We start from the raw sequence: 12,721 nt of genomic DNA, 5'->3' as shown, positions 1-12,721 counted from the left end.
GGCAGCGGTTGGGAGGGTTGTATGGCAGAAGGGGGATGGGCAGCCCAGCATCCCTCCCCACGGGAAGCAAATGCAGTTGCTCTCCAGAAAGCTGTCCCAGAGAAGCCTGACGTAAGCTCCTCGGCAAATCTGAGTGGGGACGGCCAAGGACGTCAATAGGCTCCTGCGCGGTGTTAGCCTAGTCTACGTGAGAGCCGGCAGCGAGCCGGAGGGTCCTTTTCTCCGGTGCTCTGCCCGGTTGCCCCGCCTTCCGCAAGTCATTTAACCAATGAGAGAGCGATAGGCGGCTACCTAAGGACGCTTCAGCTTTCCCTGAGTCTCGGAAAGATTAGCCAATCAATGGGAACTTGCTGGTTGCTAAGAGACCTTTGAGCTTGGCTCCACCCATGCTCAAATTTTAGCCAATGAAAATCTGTACTTTGGAGTGTTGCCGCGAGACCCGTGAGATTAATTCCGCTACCTGAATGTTTCGGCGCCTGCGCAGATTGGAGAAGGTTCTGGAAGACAGCGGAGCTGCCGCCATTTTGCGGGAAAGGGAGCAGCTCCGGTTGTAGTGGGGCTCTTACTGCTGAGTCTCTGAAAGGGAGCCGTGCCTCGCTTCGCGTCCCCCGACACACCCAAAGGAACGAAGGGAACCGGGACCCCCCCCTGCGGGGACCCGGAACTGGTAAGAAACCCTGAAACCGGGTCCCCCCCGAAACGTCACCTATGCGTGACGTTGCCGCACGGCGCCTCCCCCTGACGTCACAGGCAGAAAATGGCGTGAAGAGCAGAATGGGGCAAACTTTTAAAATTAAAAAAATTTTTTGTTTACTTTGATCTGGAAGTGTTCGCTACCTAACTGTAGTCCATCGGCACCCTCGTGGCTACATCCTTTAGCGATGAAGATGCTGTTTCAAGGGTCCCAATGACTGATCTCTTTCCAGGTCCCCGCAGCCCTGACATTTAGGGTGTCCCACACTGTGGAGGGAGCATCGACCCACCACGGTCTGAGAGGACATGTGGGATCCGTTTTCAGCCCCTAGTGCCACCACTCAGAGAGAGAGGAGGGAATTGAGGTTTCTTCCTCAATCTTCAGCCTCTCAAAGACTCATGTTCAGTATGTTGGCCACTGTGCCCACACATCCTGCGGCGGTAGAGGAGCATAGTGGGGCCACATACGAGGGTTTAGAATCGGGACACTGGCCCTCGCAGAGATGCTGCCCGTCGGTAACTTGTAGGACCATTTTTTGAAGCGTGGCCTTGGCTTGTTTCGCAACATGGGGAATGTTTTTATCTTTCTCATTGTTTTTGTTCTTAATTAAGCTGTCTTCAGTTTGGAGATGTTTGTGCCCAGCTCAGTTACCGGACCCAGGAGATGGCGCTACCATCACCCCTGGGACTCCAGCGTTTGGTGAATTCTGCCTGATCGGGGCTGACAGTGGTTCTTCACTCTCCTTTGCTCCCGTGGCAGTGGGGCCTAGGTGCTGGCTTGGGTCTTGTCTGTGCTACGACAAGGTCCACGTAGTGCTGTGATTATGGGCCTCTAACGTAGTTTTTGAAGCAGGGTTGGAAGAAAGCACTATAATATTTTAACGTATGGGATTGAGTGGACTTTGACCCATAAGTTAGGACTCAAAGAGTTTGAAAACTCCCAACGTGAAAGCACATAGTGTTTGGGACATTCTGTTTTTAGGACATCTAGAAAGACTAAACCCAGCAAGATTGCAAGTTTCAAAGTGTGCAGGTGTTGTATATGTCTGTGCTTAAATAGATTCACTCATTTGTTTCTGAAGTCTGAAAACTTTATTCCATAGGAAGGGGTTCATTTGTCAACTTACATGAAAGTTTTTTTTGGTATTAAGTTATCCCTATGCTGTACTAGCACTCAACAAAGAGCAGTTCTTGAAGCATTTCATTTGGAGAGTTAAAGGCAGACTGTAAAAAAGAGAAGCGTTATGACACTTAGAAAATTTGTATAGATTTGGCAGCCAAAATGAATGAAAGGAACAGAGCTTGTAGATCAAAAACTTACTTTTAGAACCATTTTTTCCCACAGTAGCATATGTTAAGATATATGCTGGCATATATTAAAATCAGATAGCATATATTAAAATCAGCCTGGTTTCTAATATTTTGTAGCATATACTGTAACACGCTGAATATCTGTAAGCCACACAATAGGTGTGACTAATGGGACTGATTCTTTTGATATACCTATCAGAACATTAATTCTTCAGGTCAGTATATATTTAAAAATAGACATCTTGGTAAGCTGTGTACTTTTCTTTTTTATATTTCCTTTAGGGTTTAAGTTATAAACCACATGAGAGAGCAGTAACCTGTTAGAATATTAGACTTAAGAGTCGGAAGACTTATGATCAAGGGTCAGCTCCTCCATTTGAGCTTTGTGACTTTGGGCAGTTCACAGAACCTCAGTTTTTTCATCTGTGCATTTTTTAAATCTTTCTCCCTCCCTCCCTCCCTCCCTCCCTCCCTCCCTCCCTTCCTATCTGCTGTGCCGGGTCTTAGTTCAGGCACGTGGGGTCTTTAGTTGCAGCATATGGACTTTTTACTTGCAGCATGCATGTGGGATCTAGTTCCCTGACCAGGGATCAAACCCGGGCCCCCTGCATTGGGAGCACGGAGTCTTACCCACTGGACCACCAGGGAAGTCCCTCATCTGTGCATTAGATCCAATATTTGCTTGTAGCATATGTTACCATTGATTGTTAAATAAATGTAAGATGTTGGTATAAGAGATTGAGTTCACTGGTTTTTAGACACACCTATTTGATTTTGGTTTGGTTTCCATTTTAAGCCTTAAATTTGTCTCCAAGTAAGTTTTATTGGTTGGCTCTTTCCCAGAATCTTATCTCTGTGACATGTTTAGCATAGTGCCTAGCAATATTAGATACTATAAATGATAGATATTGATATAATGATTATTCTTATTAAATCATCAAAATAGGCTATGGACTCTGAGGGCAACCAAGACAGCATGATTGGATGATGCATTAGCTACTTTAAAGAGGACAAAGCTCTTGAGGATATGGAAAGTCTAATTATGATTAACCTCCTTGTATAGAAAGTATTTAGATTAGGTTTTTTTTCAGCTTTATTAAGATATAATTGACATAAAATAAAACTGTACACTTTAAAGTGTACAGTTTGATGTGTTTTGATATGTGTTAACACCCGTGAAACCATCACCCCCCAAATTCCAAAATGCCCTTTTATAATCCTTTCATCCTGGCCCCTTCCCACCTATTCTTATCCCTAGGTAACCACTGGTCTGCTTTCTGTCACTACAGGTTAGTTTGCATTTTCTAGAATTTTATGTAAATGAAATCATACAGTATGTATGCTTTTTTTAACCTGTTCCTTCCACTCAGCATAATTATTTTGAGATTCATCCATGTTATGTATATTGATAATTTCAGACCAGTAATTTCTGAATAATTTATTCTACTGATTTTGTTTGGTGTCTTCTGGGTTTTTTTATTTGATAGACCTGTGGTGGACAGACTTGGGAAAGACCATTGTTAGATGTGAAAGCTTGGGGTAGGCGAGAAGTCCTACTGTACCTTCCTAGACAGAAAGGCTTCAAAGTGGGACTGGTTAAGCCTGTCTTAATCATGGTCTTTCTGAGTTACCCAAACTCTGGTTGGTATTGTACAGAAAATGCTTAATGATGAATCCCCTCGTTATTTGTGTTGGGCGGTGGTGTGGGGAAAAGCTTAGGACAAATCTGCATTATTCTGGTATTACTTTCTCTTGCTCCTAATTTTTAGTCATGCGTTCTTACCTTTTTATTGGAAATATGTGCCGATTTAAGTTTAAACCAATTATTTATTCAGAATTTTGAACAGTAGGATGGAGGCCAAGTGTCTGTTGTAAAGTAAATAGTAATTTTGAGTACCAACATTTTCTCTTCACAGGACAGGGTCTATATTGTATTTTGTCTCTACCTAGATACTCAGTTTTCTTCTAGACCCCTGACCCTTTCTAAGCCACAAAGCAGAACTAGTTCAGATCTGTAAGGTGCAAAAATAAACTTAGGGTAAGCAACAGCGGGTAAGGTACCTTTGGAGTTCAAGAAACAGAACTGTATATCTGAAGTCTGTTTCTTGGAGGGGGAGGGAATATGGGGTGCTGGAAGAGGAGGAAAGATATAAATGAGGTTCTTATGTATTGATGTCCTCTCCTCAGATCTGCTACAATGGCATCTGATGACTTTGATATAGTGATTGAGGCCATGCTGGAGGCTCCCTATAAAAAAGAGGAGGTAAGATTCCCCATCTCACTCTTGGAATTGGGCTGGTAAGGAAAAGCAGTTGTGGATCATCAGTTTCAACGTTTTGTGAATCTTCTTTCTCTGTTCGTTTATTATGTGCAGTGGCTTTCATAAAAGGCATACTCTTTTTTTTTTTCTCTTTTTTTTTGCGGTACGCGGGCCCCTCACTGTTGTGGCCTCTCCTGTTGCGGAGCACGGCTCTGGACGCGCAGGCCCAGTGGCCACGGCTCACGGGCCCAGCCGCTCCGTGGCATGTGGGGTCCTCCCAGACCGGGGCACGAACCCGTGTCCCCTGCATCGGCAGGCGGACTCTCAACCACTGCGCCACCAGGGAAGCTCAAGGCATAATCTTTCAGTAAGCTCTGCTGGAGGCCGATACTCAAGGGCCATGCTTACAGAAAGGTCCCCAAAAACTGGGGGTGGGGGGGACATGAAGTTGCGTTAGGAACCAGTGCTTTGCTCACAGCTCTCAGTGACACAGTAGAAGGTCAGTGTATCTCAGACATAACTCTCATTTCTCACTCTCCAGGGAAATGGATGTTAGTGGAACAGATGTTGGTGCAGCTAAAGGTTTGACTTCAAAATCTCGTTTCTTCTTTTTGGGTAGTTTCCTTCCTTCTTCTCTTATTCTTTTTGTTAGGAGGTCCAGGTGCTTAGAAACTGTGTAGATGATTGAGAGCTTTGATTTCATGAGCTTTCTTCCTTGTCCACTTCTTTCTTTGCCCGATGGAATCTGTGTGTCTGCCACCTGGTACCTTGTGTCATTTTCCTGGCGAACCTCTCAGGATGAGCAGCAAACTAACGAGGTTGAAAAGGAGAGCCCTAGTAACACCACCAACAGCACCAGCCATACCGGCAGCAGTGGCAGTGGCACCAGGAGGAGCAGCGCCAGTGGGGAGGCAAGCAGGTGAGTGTGGCCTGAGGAAAATGGGTTGGCAGCTTGAGGAAGGGAAGCAACTGTGTCCGTTATAGAAACAGCCAGAACAGGGAGGTGGTTGCTGGTAAGACTTCTGACTTTTAGTAATGGCTCCACTGGGTCATGGGAATGATGGTGACCTGGGTTAATGATCTTCTAGTCTTCGCTTGCCAGTGTAGATTTGTGGATAGACTTGTGGATCAGTCCTAGCGTCAATGTAGTATTTCACTTAAGTAAAATAGCAAGAGGATCTCTAATTTGGAAACATGAGCTTTTGCTTGGTTTTGTGGGGGAAAATGGCCATTTCAGATGCCTGACAGCATTCAGGGCTCTGTGTAAACTGATGTCATGCCATTGCTGTGAACTTCTGCCGTATTGTCTTCTAGGCTTTGGTCTTTCACTGCTTTCTGTTTCACCCTTGCTTTAGTGTCATTTCTTATCCTTGGGAGAGGTGACGAAACCTCAGTAGTAAGAGTTTATGCTGTCTTTCACAGGAAGAAGAAGAGTCGGAGCCATAGTAAAAGCAGGGATAGAAAACGCAGGTCAGTCATTCTAGGGCCGCTTGGGTTTTGAGAATTATAAATGGAAAGATACGATGGAAAACTATACATTAAAGGCCAGAAAGGTTGGTTTGTTCTTTAAGGAGCTTAATAGTCATTGCCGTCCACAGTCGTAGTCGAGACCGTCATAGGCGGAGAAGCAGTCGGAGCCGGAGTCGAGATCGGCAGCGTCGTCACCGCAGCCGTAGCTGGGATCGTCGACATAGTAGTGAGTCACGAAGTCGAGACCGACGTCGTGAGGATCGTGTGCGCTACAGGAGTCCACCGCTTGCCACTGGGTATCACCTTTTGCTTATAAGATCACCTTTGTGTCGTGTTTTGGGATAGGCAGGAGACCCAGTTACTGGAGGGGTGATACTCAGAATTCGCATGTGCGATGAGGTGCTGTAATCTGGTTTTCTCACGGTGGAAGACCCAGCACTGAGCCAGTGTGGATAAAGGTGGGTGACACGGTTTTCAGTTTGGTTGTTCTCTGTTCCGTAGGCGTAGGTATGGACACAGTAAGAGTCCTCATTTCCGGGAGAAGAGCCCAGTCAGGTGAGTTGACAGTGAGCACTCTTTTAGGGATTGTGAGTTACGAATAAAAAGTGGTTTGAGCCAAACCACAGGAATGTGTAGTATTTGAGGGTAGCTGAAGAATGATGACCAAGTACTGGGAGGGAGGGTCTTGATGATTTTGCTCACTCTTTAGGGAGCCAGTTGATAACCTGAGTCCTGAGGAGCGGGATGCCCGCACGGTGTTCTGTATGCAATTAGCTGCCCGCATTCGGCCTCGAGACCTGGAGGACTTTTTCTCCGCTATTGGCAAGGTAACCCTCTTCCCCCTCTTAGTTGTCCCTGAGAAGCCTGTCTTCTATCCATCCCCCTTTATGCCCAACTCAGGATTTCCTTTTTGCCCTGGATAGGTTCGAGATGTACGTATCATCTCAGATCGGAACTCACGTCGTTCTAAGGGCATTGCCTATGTGGAATTCTGTGAGATCCAGTCTGTGCCGCTGGCCATTGGGCTGACCGGACAGCGGCTGCTGGGAGTGCCTATCATTGTACAGGCCTCACAGGTGAGCAGCCTGAGAAATGGACATGAAAAGATGGAGATGATGGTGGTAGGTGTGGGGCATGACCCATCATTTCCTTCTTCCGCAGGCTGAGAAAAACCGACTGGCAGCCATGGCCAACAACCTGCAGAAGGGCAGTGGTGGACCAATGCGCCTCTACGTGGGCTCCCTGCACTTCAATATTACCGAGGACATGCTCCGGGGCATCTTTGAGCCCTTTGGCAAAGTGAGTAGAAAGTGAAGGAAACCTCTGAAGGGAATCGGAAAAAGTGGGGAGGGCGAGTGTACCTCCTCGTTTTGTCTGACCATGATTAACCCACTGCGTGTTTAATGATGGCCATGTGGGTCCATGCTGGAGAAGTTGGGCTCCATCTCTGTATTCATACTGCTCAGGAGACAAATTAGGCACCATGAAATCAAATAATGGGGTCCAGATGAAGTAAGATGAGTCAGAAAAAGTGTTTGGGAAAGAGATGGGCTTTGTCTCATTTTTAAAATGATTTGGAGAGATGTAATGGGTTGGTTAGAAAGTTAGAGGTATTTAGAACAATCTGGGTAGGGGACTTCCCTGGCGGTCCAGTGGTTAAGACTCCATGCTTCCACTTCAGGGGGCGCAGGTTCGATCCCTGGTTGGGAAACTAAGATCCCACGTGCCACATGCTGCGCATGGCCAAAAAAAGAACAGTCTGGGTAGGAAAGGTAAAAGGTGTGGCTTAGCCAAAAGATTATTGATTATTTTTCTGTATTCTGCAGATTGATAATATTGTCCTGATGAAGGACTCAGATACAGGCCGCTCTAAAGGTTATGGTTTTATTACGGTGAGTCTCTAGTCTTCAACTTTTTAATTTTAGTTTAGGTTTGTCCACTTGTCTGATTTTGCAGCTTAGCTTCATCCTCCTCCCATAGGAATTGTCTAAATGACCCATAAACCCTGGTGCCTGAAGCTTGGACTAGCCTTCTGCCCCTTGAGATGAGTGCATTGCTTGAGATCATGGCTTTGCTCCCACACTCTGTCAGTGGCACTGGTATGGGGTGTCCAGGAGGTCAACCAGCTTCCCTGGTGCTACAACTTGCTCTCTGGGTAATAGTAACGATTCCAGGCTGCAGCTAAGAGGTTGGGGGCATGAGGGAGGTTAGGTACAGGCCTTTATAGATGTGCTTTATAGAATTGGTATCTTTTCATGATGGGGTGGGAATAAGAAGGTATATACTTCTCTCTGGTCCTACCCAGTTTGAAGCAGTTTCCCCATTGAGAAATATCCTTATATTTAAATACCACTATAGGGAAAACAGTAAGGCCACCTAATAGTGGGCAAGTCTCACCTTTTCCTGACACTCCAACAAAATTGTTTCCAATTCCCATAACTGGTTCTTCCAGCCCCATGTGACTCCAGGCTAGGACTGGTTGCCAGCCACAAAGTCTGATAGAAGCTGATATTTTCTGGGCTCAATCTAGGCAGCATACACCCCCCCAGTTGCCTGCAGGGCAGAGGGGAGGTAGGTTGTGTTCTACCGTGGGAATTGCTCATCTCAGAAGTATCTGGTAAAAGCAAGCCACCTACACCACCTGCCTAGGAACTGTCAGTACCACGTGCCAGGCCCTAGGACAGGTAATACCAGAGTAAATAAAGCCAGCTGTGGTGTTCATGGTGGCAAGTACCGTTTCTAGCTCGCTGTGTGACTCAAATGCAGAAAGGCTTCTGTGGGGCCTTTTTGCCCTTGTGTTGCTGCCTTTTAGGTCAACACCCTTGACACATAAACAGCAGACTGGGAACCCTCTTTATGCCAGGCTGCTGCTAGTGCTGCTGCTGGAAGGGACGAGAGAGTAGAGGCCTTCTCTGGGCCAAAGTCAGCAACACTGGGGCGGGGTGGGAGTGGGGGTGCAGTCTCGCTCTCAGTACCAGGGTACGCGCCTCCCTGAGGCTGGGCTCTGGAGTTCCACGTTCCTGGTTCTTGACTAAGGACTGAAACTTACTAGTCCTGAGGACTGAAATTAAAGCTCAGGAGCCTTGCATCTCGGCCTGTCTTACTTCCATTTGATATGCCCATTTGTGAAACAGCCTGTCAGGCTGGGCTCCCTACAGGTGATGCACTGTTAGGTTCTCAGTGGAGCTGGAAGATTGAAAAGCGATTGCCCTTGAGTCAGCTGGAAAAGGTCTTTTTTAGAGAACCATTTGGGGGCATGGGGATCTTAAGTCACATTCCCTGGGAAAGAAAAGTTTGAGCCACAGTGAGCATGCAATTTTCATGGGACAGTAGGATGAGAGAGTATTAGTGGGGCTTTGAGAGCATGTCTGTAGCCAGGAGGTACCTGATATGGCCTGGGTTTCTTGTAGTTCTCTGACTCCGAGTGTGCCCGCCGGGCCCTGGAACAGTTGAATGGCTTTGAGCTTGCTGGTCGGCCTATGAGGGTTGGCCATGTGACCGAGCGACTGGATGGTGGCACAGACATCACTTTTCCTGATGGAGACCAGGAGCTGGATCTGGGATCAGCGGGTGGACGTTTGCAGCTCATGGCCAAATTGGCAGAAGGTAGGGCTTCTCTGCAGAGTGAAGAACATGGCGCTGAATTTTACATCAAGGGTTAGGACTTAACCCCACCTCGTCTTTTCCTCTGAGGCTCTGGACTCCAGCTGCCGACCACCGCTGCTGCTGCCCAAGCTGCTGCCTTGCAACTGAATGGAGCAGTTCCTTTGGGGGCCCTGAATCCAGCGGCTTTGACTGGTAGGCTTGGACTTGGGAAAGGGAGAGAAGAGTCGGGCCTGGAAGGCAGGAATGCTCTGTGCTAACTCACTTGTCTCTCTTTGTTCCAGCTCTGAGTCCGGCCCTGAACCTCGCCTCCCAGGCAATCGCCTCCCAGTGCTTCCAGCTTTCCAGCCTCTTTACCCGCCAAACCATGTGAGTCTCAAGGCCCAGCTCATTTCGGTGTTCACAGTTACTTTCTTTCCTCCGGCTTCCCGTTTACGTCTTCTCCATGCCACAGGTAATTAGTGGCGCAGTCCACTGCCTCCCTGTGCCCCTAGGTCCTGCCACTCCCTTCTCCACGTCTACCCTTCCATGGCCCCTTCTCTCCATTCTGTGGACCAAACCATCCTGAGGGTGTGAACATTGACGATGGGGGAACTGGGACCCCCTAGGACACCAAGAAGAGCTCCTGCCCACCGCAGCCACAGTGGGAATGGACTCTAGTGAGCAAAGCTGCCAGTTGAAGAGAATAGAATCTGCACTTGAATTGAACATCTGTTTCTCTGTGTTTATCGTCTCCTGGGATGATCTTCCTTGCCCTTTCCAACCACCTCTTACTGATTCCTTGATTCCTCCCCCATTGGAAAGGCCATAGAGCATTAACTGAAGGAACTAACCGCTCTTTGCCTGCCTGTACCTTTACCGTACCATCTGTCACGGAAAACCTTTAAGACCTCTGGTCTGTGAGGACTTTGGAGTTTGAGGGAGTGAACCTTGAAAGTGCTGGCTTGCTGCTACAAGGGCCCTGGAAGATAGCACAGACATGTGCATTGGGAAGCCTGCCTTAAACCTTAGCCTGGGGCCAGAACTGCTACTGTGGGCTCAACATCTTGCTGGGAGGTGTGAGAATGATCTCTCCTGCCAGCCATTTTGGATGTCTTAGGGACATTCGGGAGTTCAGTGAAAGATGGGGTACCTTTCTGGTATCTTCTATCTTCCTTTGTGTAGTTGTCCTTCCTTGGGCCCAGGGTGGGAGGGTGGAGGGGAGGCTGCTTCTCTCCACTTCCATGAGGCTGCTTCTCTCCATTTCCATGTGCCTCTGGAGACTGTGGGCTGAAGCCCAGCTGGGCACACATGAGTCCTTCTCACTGTATTTTATACCCTTGTGTCTGTGTACATAAGTATAAATATATATATATAAACTTTGTACAAAAGGCAGGTCCCACGGTTGTGGCGGCGGCTGCCCATGTGTGGTCTCGGTCCAGTGGTGTGTCTGTCTGACGTTAACTTCTCCTGAGCCAAAACCACGAATGGTTCTAGGGATATAAAACATTTTTAATGCCATTGAGTTTTCTTTCCTTTATTTTAATTTTTAAAAAATCTGATCTTTAGAAAGAAAAACAGACAAAAGGCACACACGCCATCTGTATCTGCTTTATAATCCCATGGTCTTTATGCCCCGTGGTCTCCTGTCATTATCTTGATTATCTCCAAACCTCCCTGCCTAGTGGACAGACCTCTGGGCTCCCTCTCTCTGCCTGGGGACAGATCTTGTCTTTCCACCAGATGGCAGTGTAACGGTAGCACATTCTGCACCTTGCTCTAAGGGTGTTTTGTGATCCTGAGGAGACTAAGTACCAGAGAAGCCTTCTAAGCTCACCATTCTTACCTTGTTGATCTCTGTACCCGCCTTTGGACCTTTTTGTAGTAGACATCCAGTCCAGTGTCCAAAGGGGTTTGGGCATTATACATCAGGGCTCCCCAGGCCTTAATCTGCAATTGTTCGTCCTTTCAGTCCCCCCAACTCTACATTCCGTATGGCTCTGATAACACAGGCCTGAGTCCGATCGATGAATTTCCAGGGAGCTGAGTATTCCAGGCATGGCCCTTACAAAGGTGAGGGCACAGCTTCCTCTGCCTTCTTCGTAAGGCTTAGAACAAGGGGCTAGCCCAGAGCCTGGCTCCCAACTAGGGACCAACCAAAAGGAGAAGGCCTGAAGTTCAGGGACAGGGCTCTGTGGGCTTCCTCCATTCTTTACTGGTCTCTGTGCAACAGAATGTTGAGAGTTTATTGTCAAGCTAAAAATTAGGGTAATTGCTGCTAGGTTTTAACTTGTCAGTTAAGGCTTCTAAGCAGAGTGATGGTTTTTTAGTGGTTAGCTTATGACGTTGCTCTTTATACTGCAGTGTTAAGTACCTGAAACCTACTTGTGGCATAAAAGGCCACTGGGACTCTGGAGGGACTTCCAGGCTGCTGCAGTCTCACCCACTGTCACCCCTACCCCTTCCCTGTACTAATTTGCTCTCTGGACCTGGGAAAAGGGAAGGAGGCCACGTTATTTTTGGGTAGGAGCAGCTGGCTAAGGCCCAGTCCCTTGCAGTTATTGATGTGGCTGCTAAGGCATCCTGACCTCAGTGCAGACCATTTTTATGCATCCTCCTGAGGCTATGGGCCAGGCCTCCTCATGGCAATCTTGAACATCTTCAAACTGTAGGTACCCCCAGGCCTTGCTTCCTGCCCTCAGGTGGGCCCCCACCACTGCTCAGTTTCCTTATACTCCCATTCCTAGCTGCTTTGGCCTTCCTGCATTTTGGGTCCTTCCACCTCAGTTCTTCCTTGCTCCTTGTTCTTAGAGCCTTGCATAGCTTTTTGCTGGGAGAGAGACAAGGGTGGAAGTAAGGGAATGTCGAAGACAACTTCTGTTCTAGTCTTAACCTACATAAGGTGACAACGTCTAGTGGGTAACAGCTGGTGTCACTGCGTGTGACTCAGTGCCTTGTTGTTACTCATCCCTCTATAGAGGGTGGTTGGAGTGGAGAGAAGGGGCAGTGAACAGCCTCTGGGCCCAGCCTAACGTGAAGGAGCCTCCCTCAACCTCCTGCCTGAGCACGGTGGCTGAGGTGTGGGAGTAGAGATGAGACTGTTGCCCAGGTCTGTTTTCAGCACAGTTAGAATTTCCCCATCAGTCCTCAATTCTAAATGGGATTTTTCACCTGACTTACGGCTTATAGCCTCCACTTCTCTCTTCTCTAAGGCAGTGGCATTCCTCCCTGTTCTTTAAACTGCTGTGTTCTTAACACTGGGATTCACCCTACTTCTTTCTTAGGCTCTGTGGGCTACCAGTGGAAGCAGGGCTGTGACCTATGAACCTTTAGTCTTGGTGCTTATAAGGAAGGGAAATGAGCTAAAAACTTGGAGATACTCTGTCACAGCCCCTGTTTTCTATT

The 12,721-nt window shown here is 47.7% G+C and overlaps 1 protein-coding gene across 5 annotated transcripts; it reads left to right on the top strand.

The window, feature by feature from the left end:
- Positions 1 to 4,201: 4,201 nt before the first annotated feature.
- Positions 4,202 to 10,837, top strand: RBM23 (RNA binding motif protein 23; the record flags this gene model as incomplete). 5 transcript variants are annotated; one of them, XM_079698889.1, is made up of 13 exons in its annotated part: positions 4,828 to 4,846; positions 5,062 to 5,183; positions 5,687 to 5,734; positions 5,863 to 6,030; positions 6,236 to 6,289; positions 6,444 to 6,561; positions 6,658 to 6,810; positions 6,896 to 7,033; positions 7,561 to 7,626; positions 9,145 to 9,340; positions 9,428 to 9,532; positions 9,622 to 9,706; positions 9,792 to 10,837. In XM_079698889.1, 13 exons carry the CDS (start codon positions 4,829 to 4,831, stop codon positions 9,793 to 9,795), a joined length of 1,275 nt encoding a protein of 424 aa, XP_079555015.1. In that variant the 3' UTR covers positions 9,796 to 10,837. The 5 variants fall into 5 exon arrangements, with proteins under 5 accessions (XP_079555017.1, XP_079555015.1, XP_079555014.1 ...); XM_079698891.1 differs by lacking the exon at positions 4,828 to 4,846 and adding an exon at positions 4,202 to 4,267 and having other exon boundaries at positions 9,622 to 10,837; XM_079698888.1 differs by having other exon boundaries at positions 9,622 to 10,837.
- Between the last annotated feature and the right edge of the window lie 1,884 nt (positions 10,838 to 12,721).

This window comes from Hyperoodon ampullatus (genome assembly GCF_949752795.1).
Source record: "Hyperoodon ampullatus genome assembly, chromosome: 3".
Taxonomy (NCBI): domain Eukaryota; kingdom Metazoa; phylum Chordata; class Mammalia; order Artiodactyla; family Ziphiidae; genus Hyperoodon; species Hyperoodon ampullatus.
Note: the sequence above shows the minus strand (reverse complement) of the source record. Positions and strands in the feature narration are given on the sequence as shown.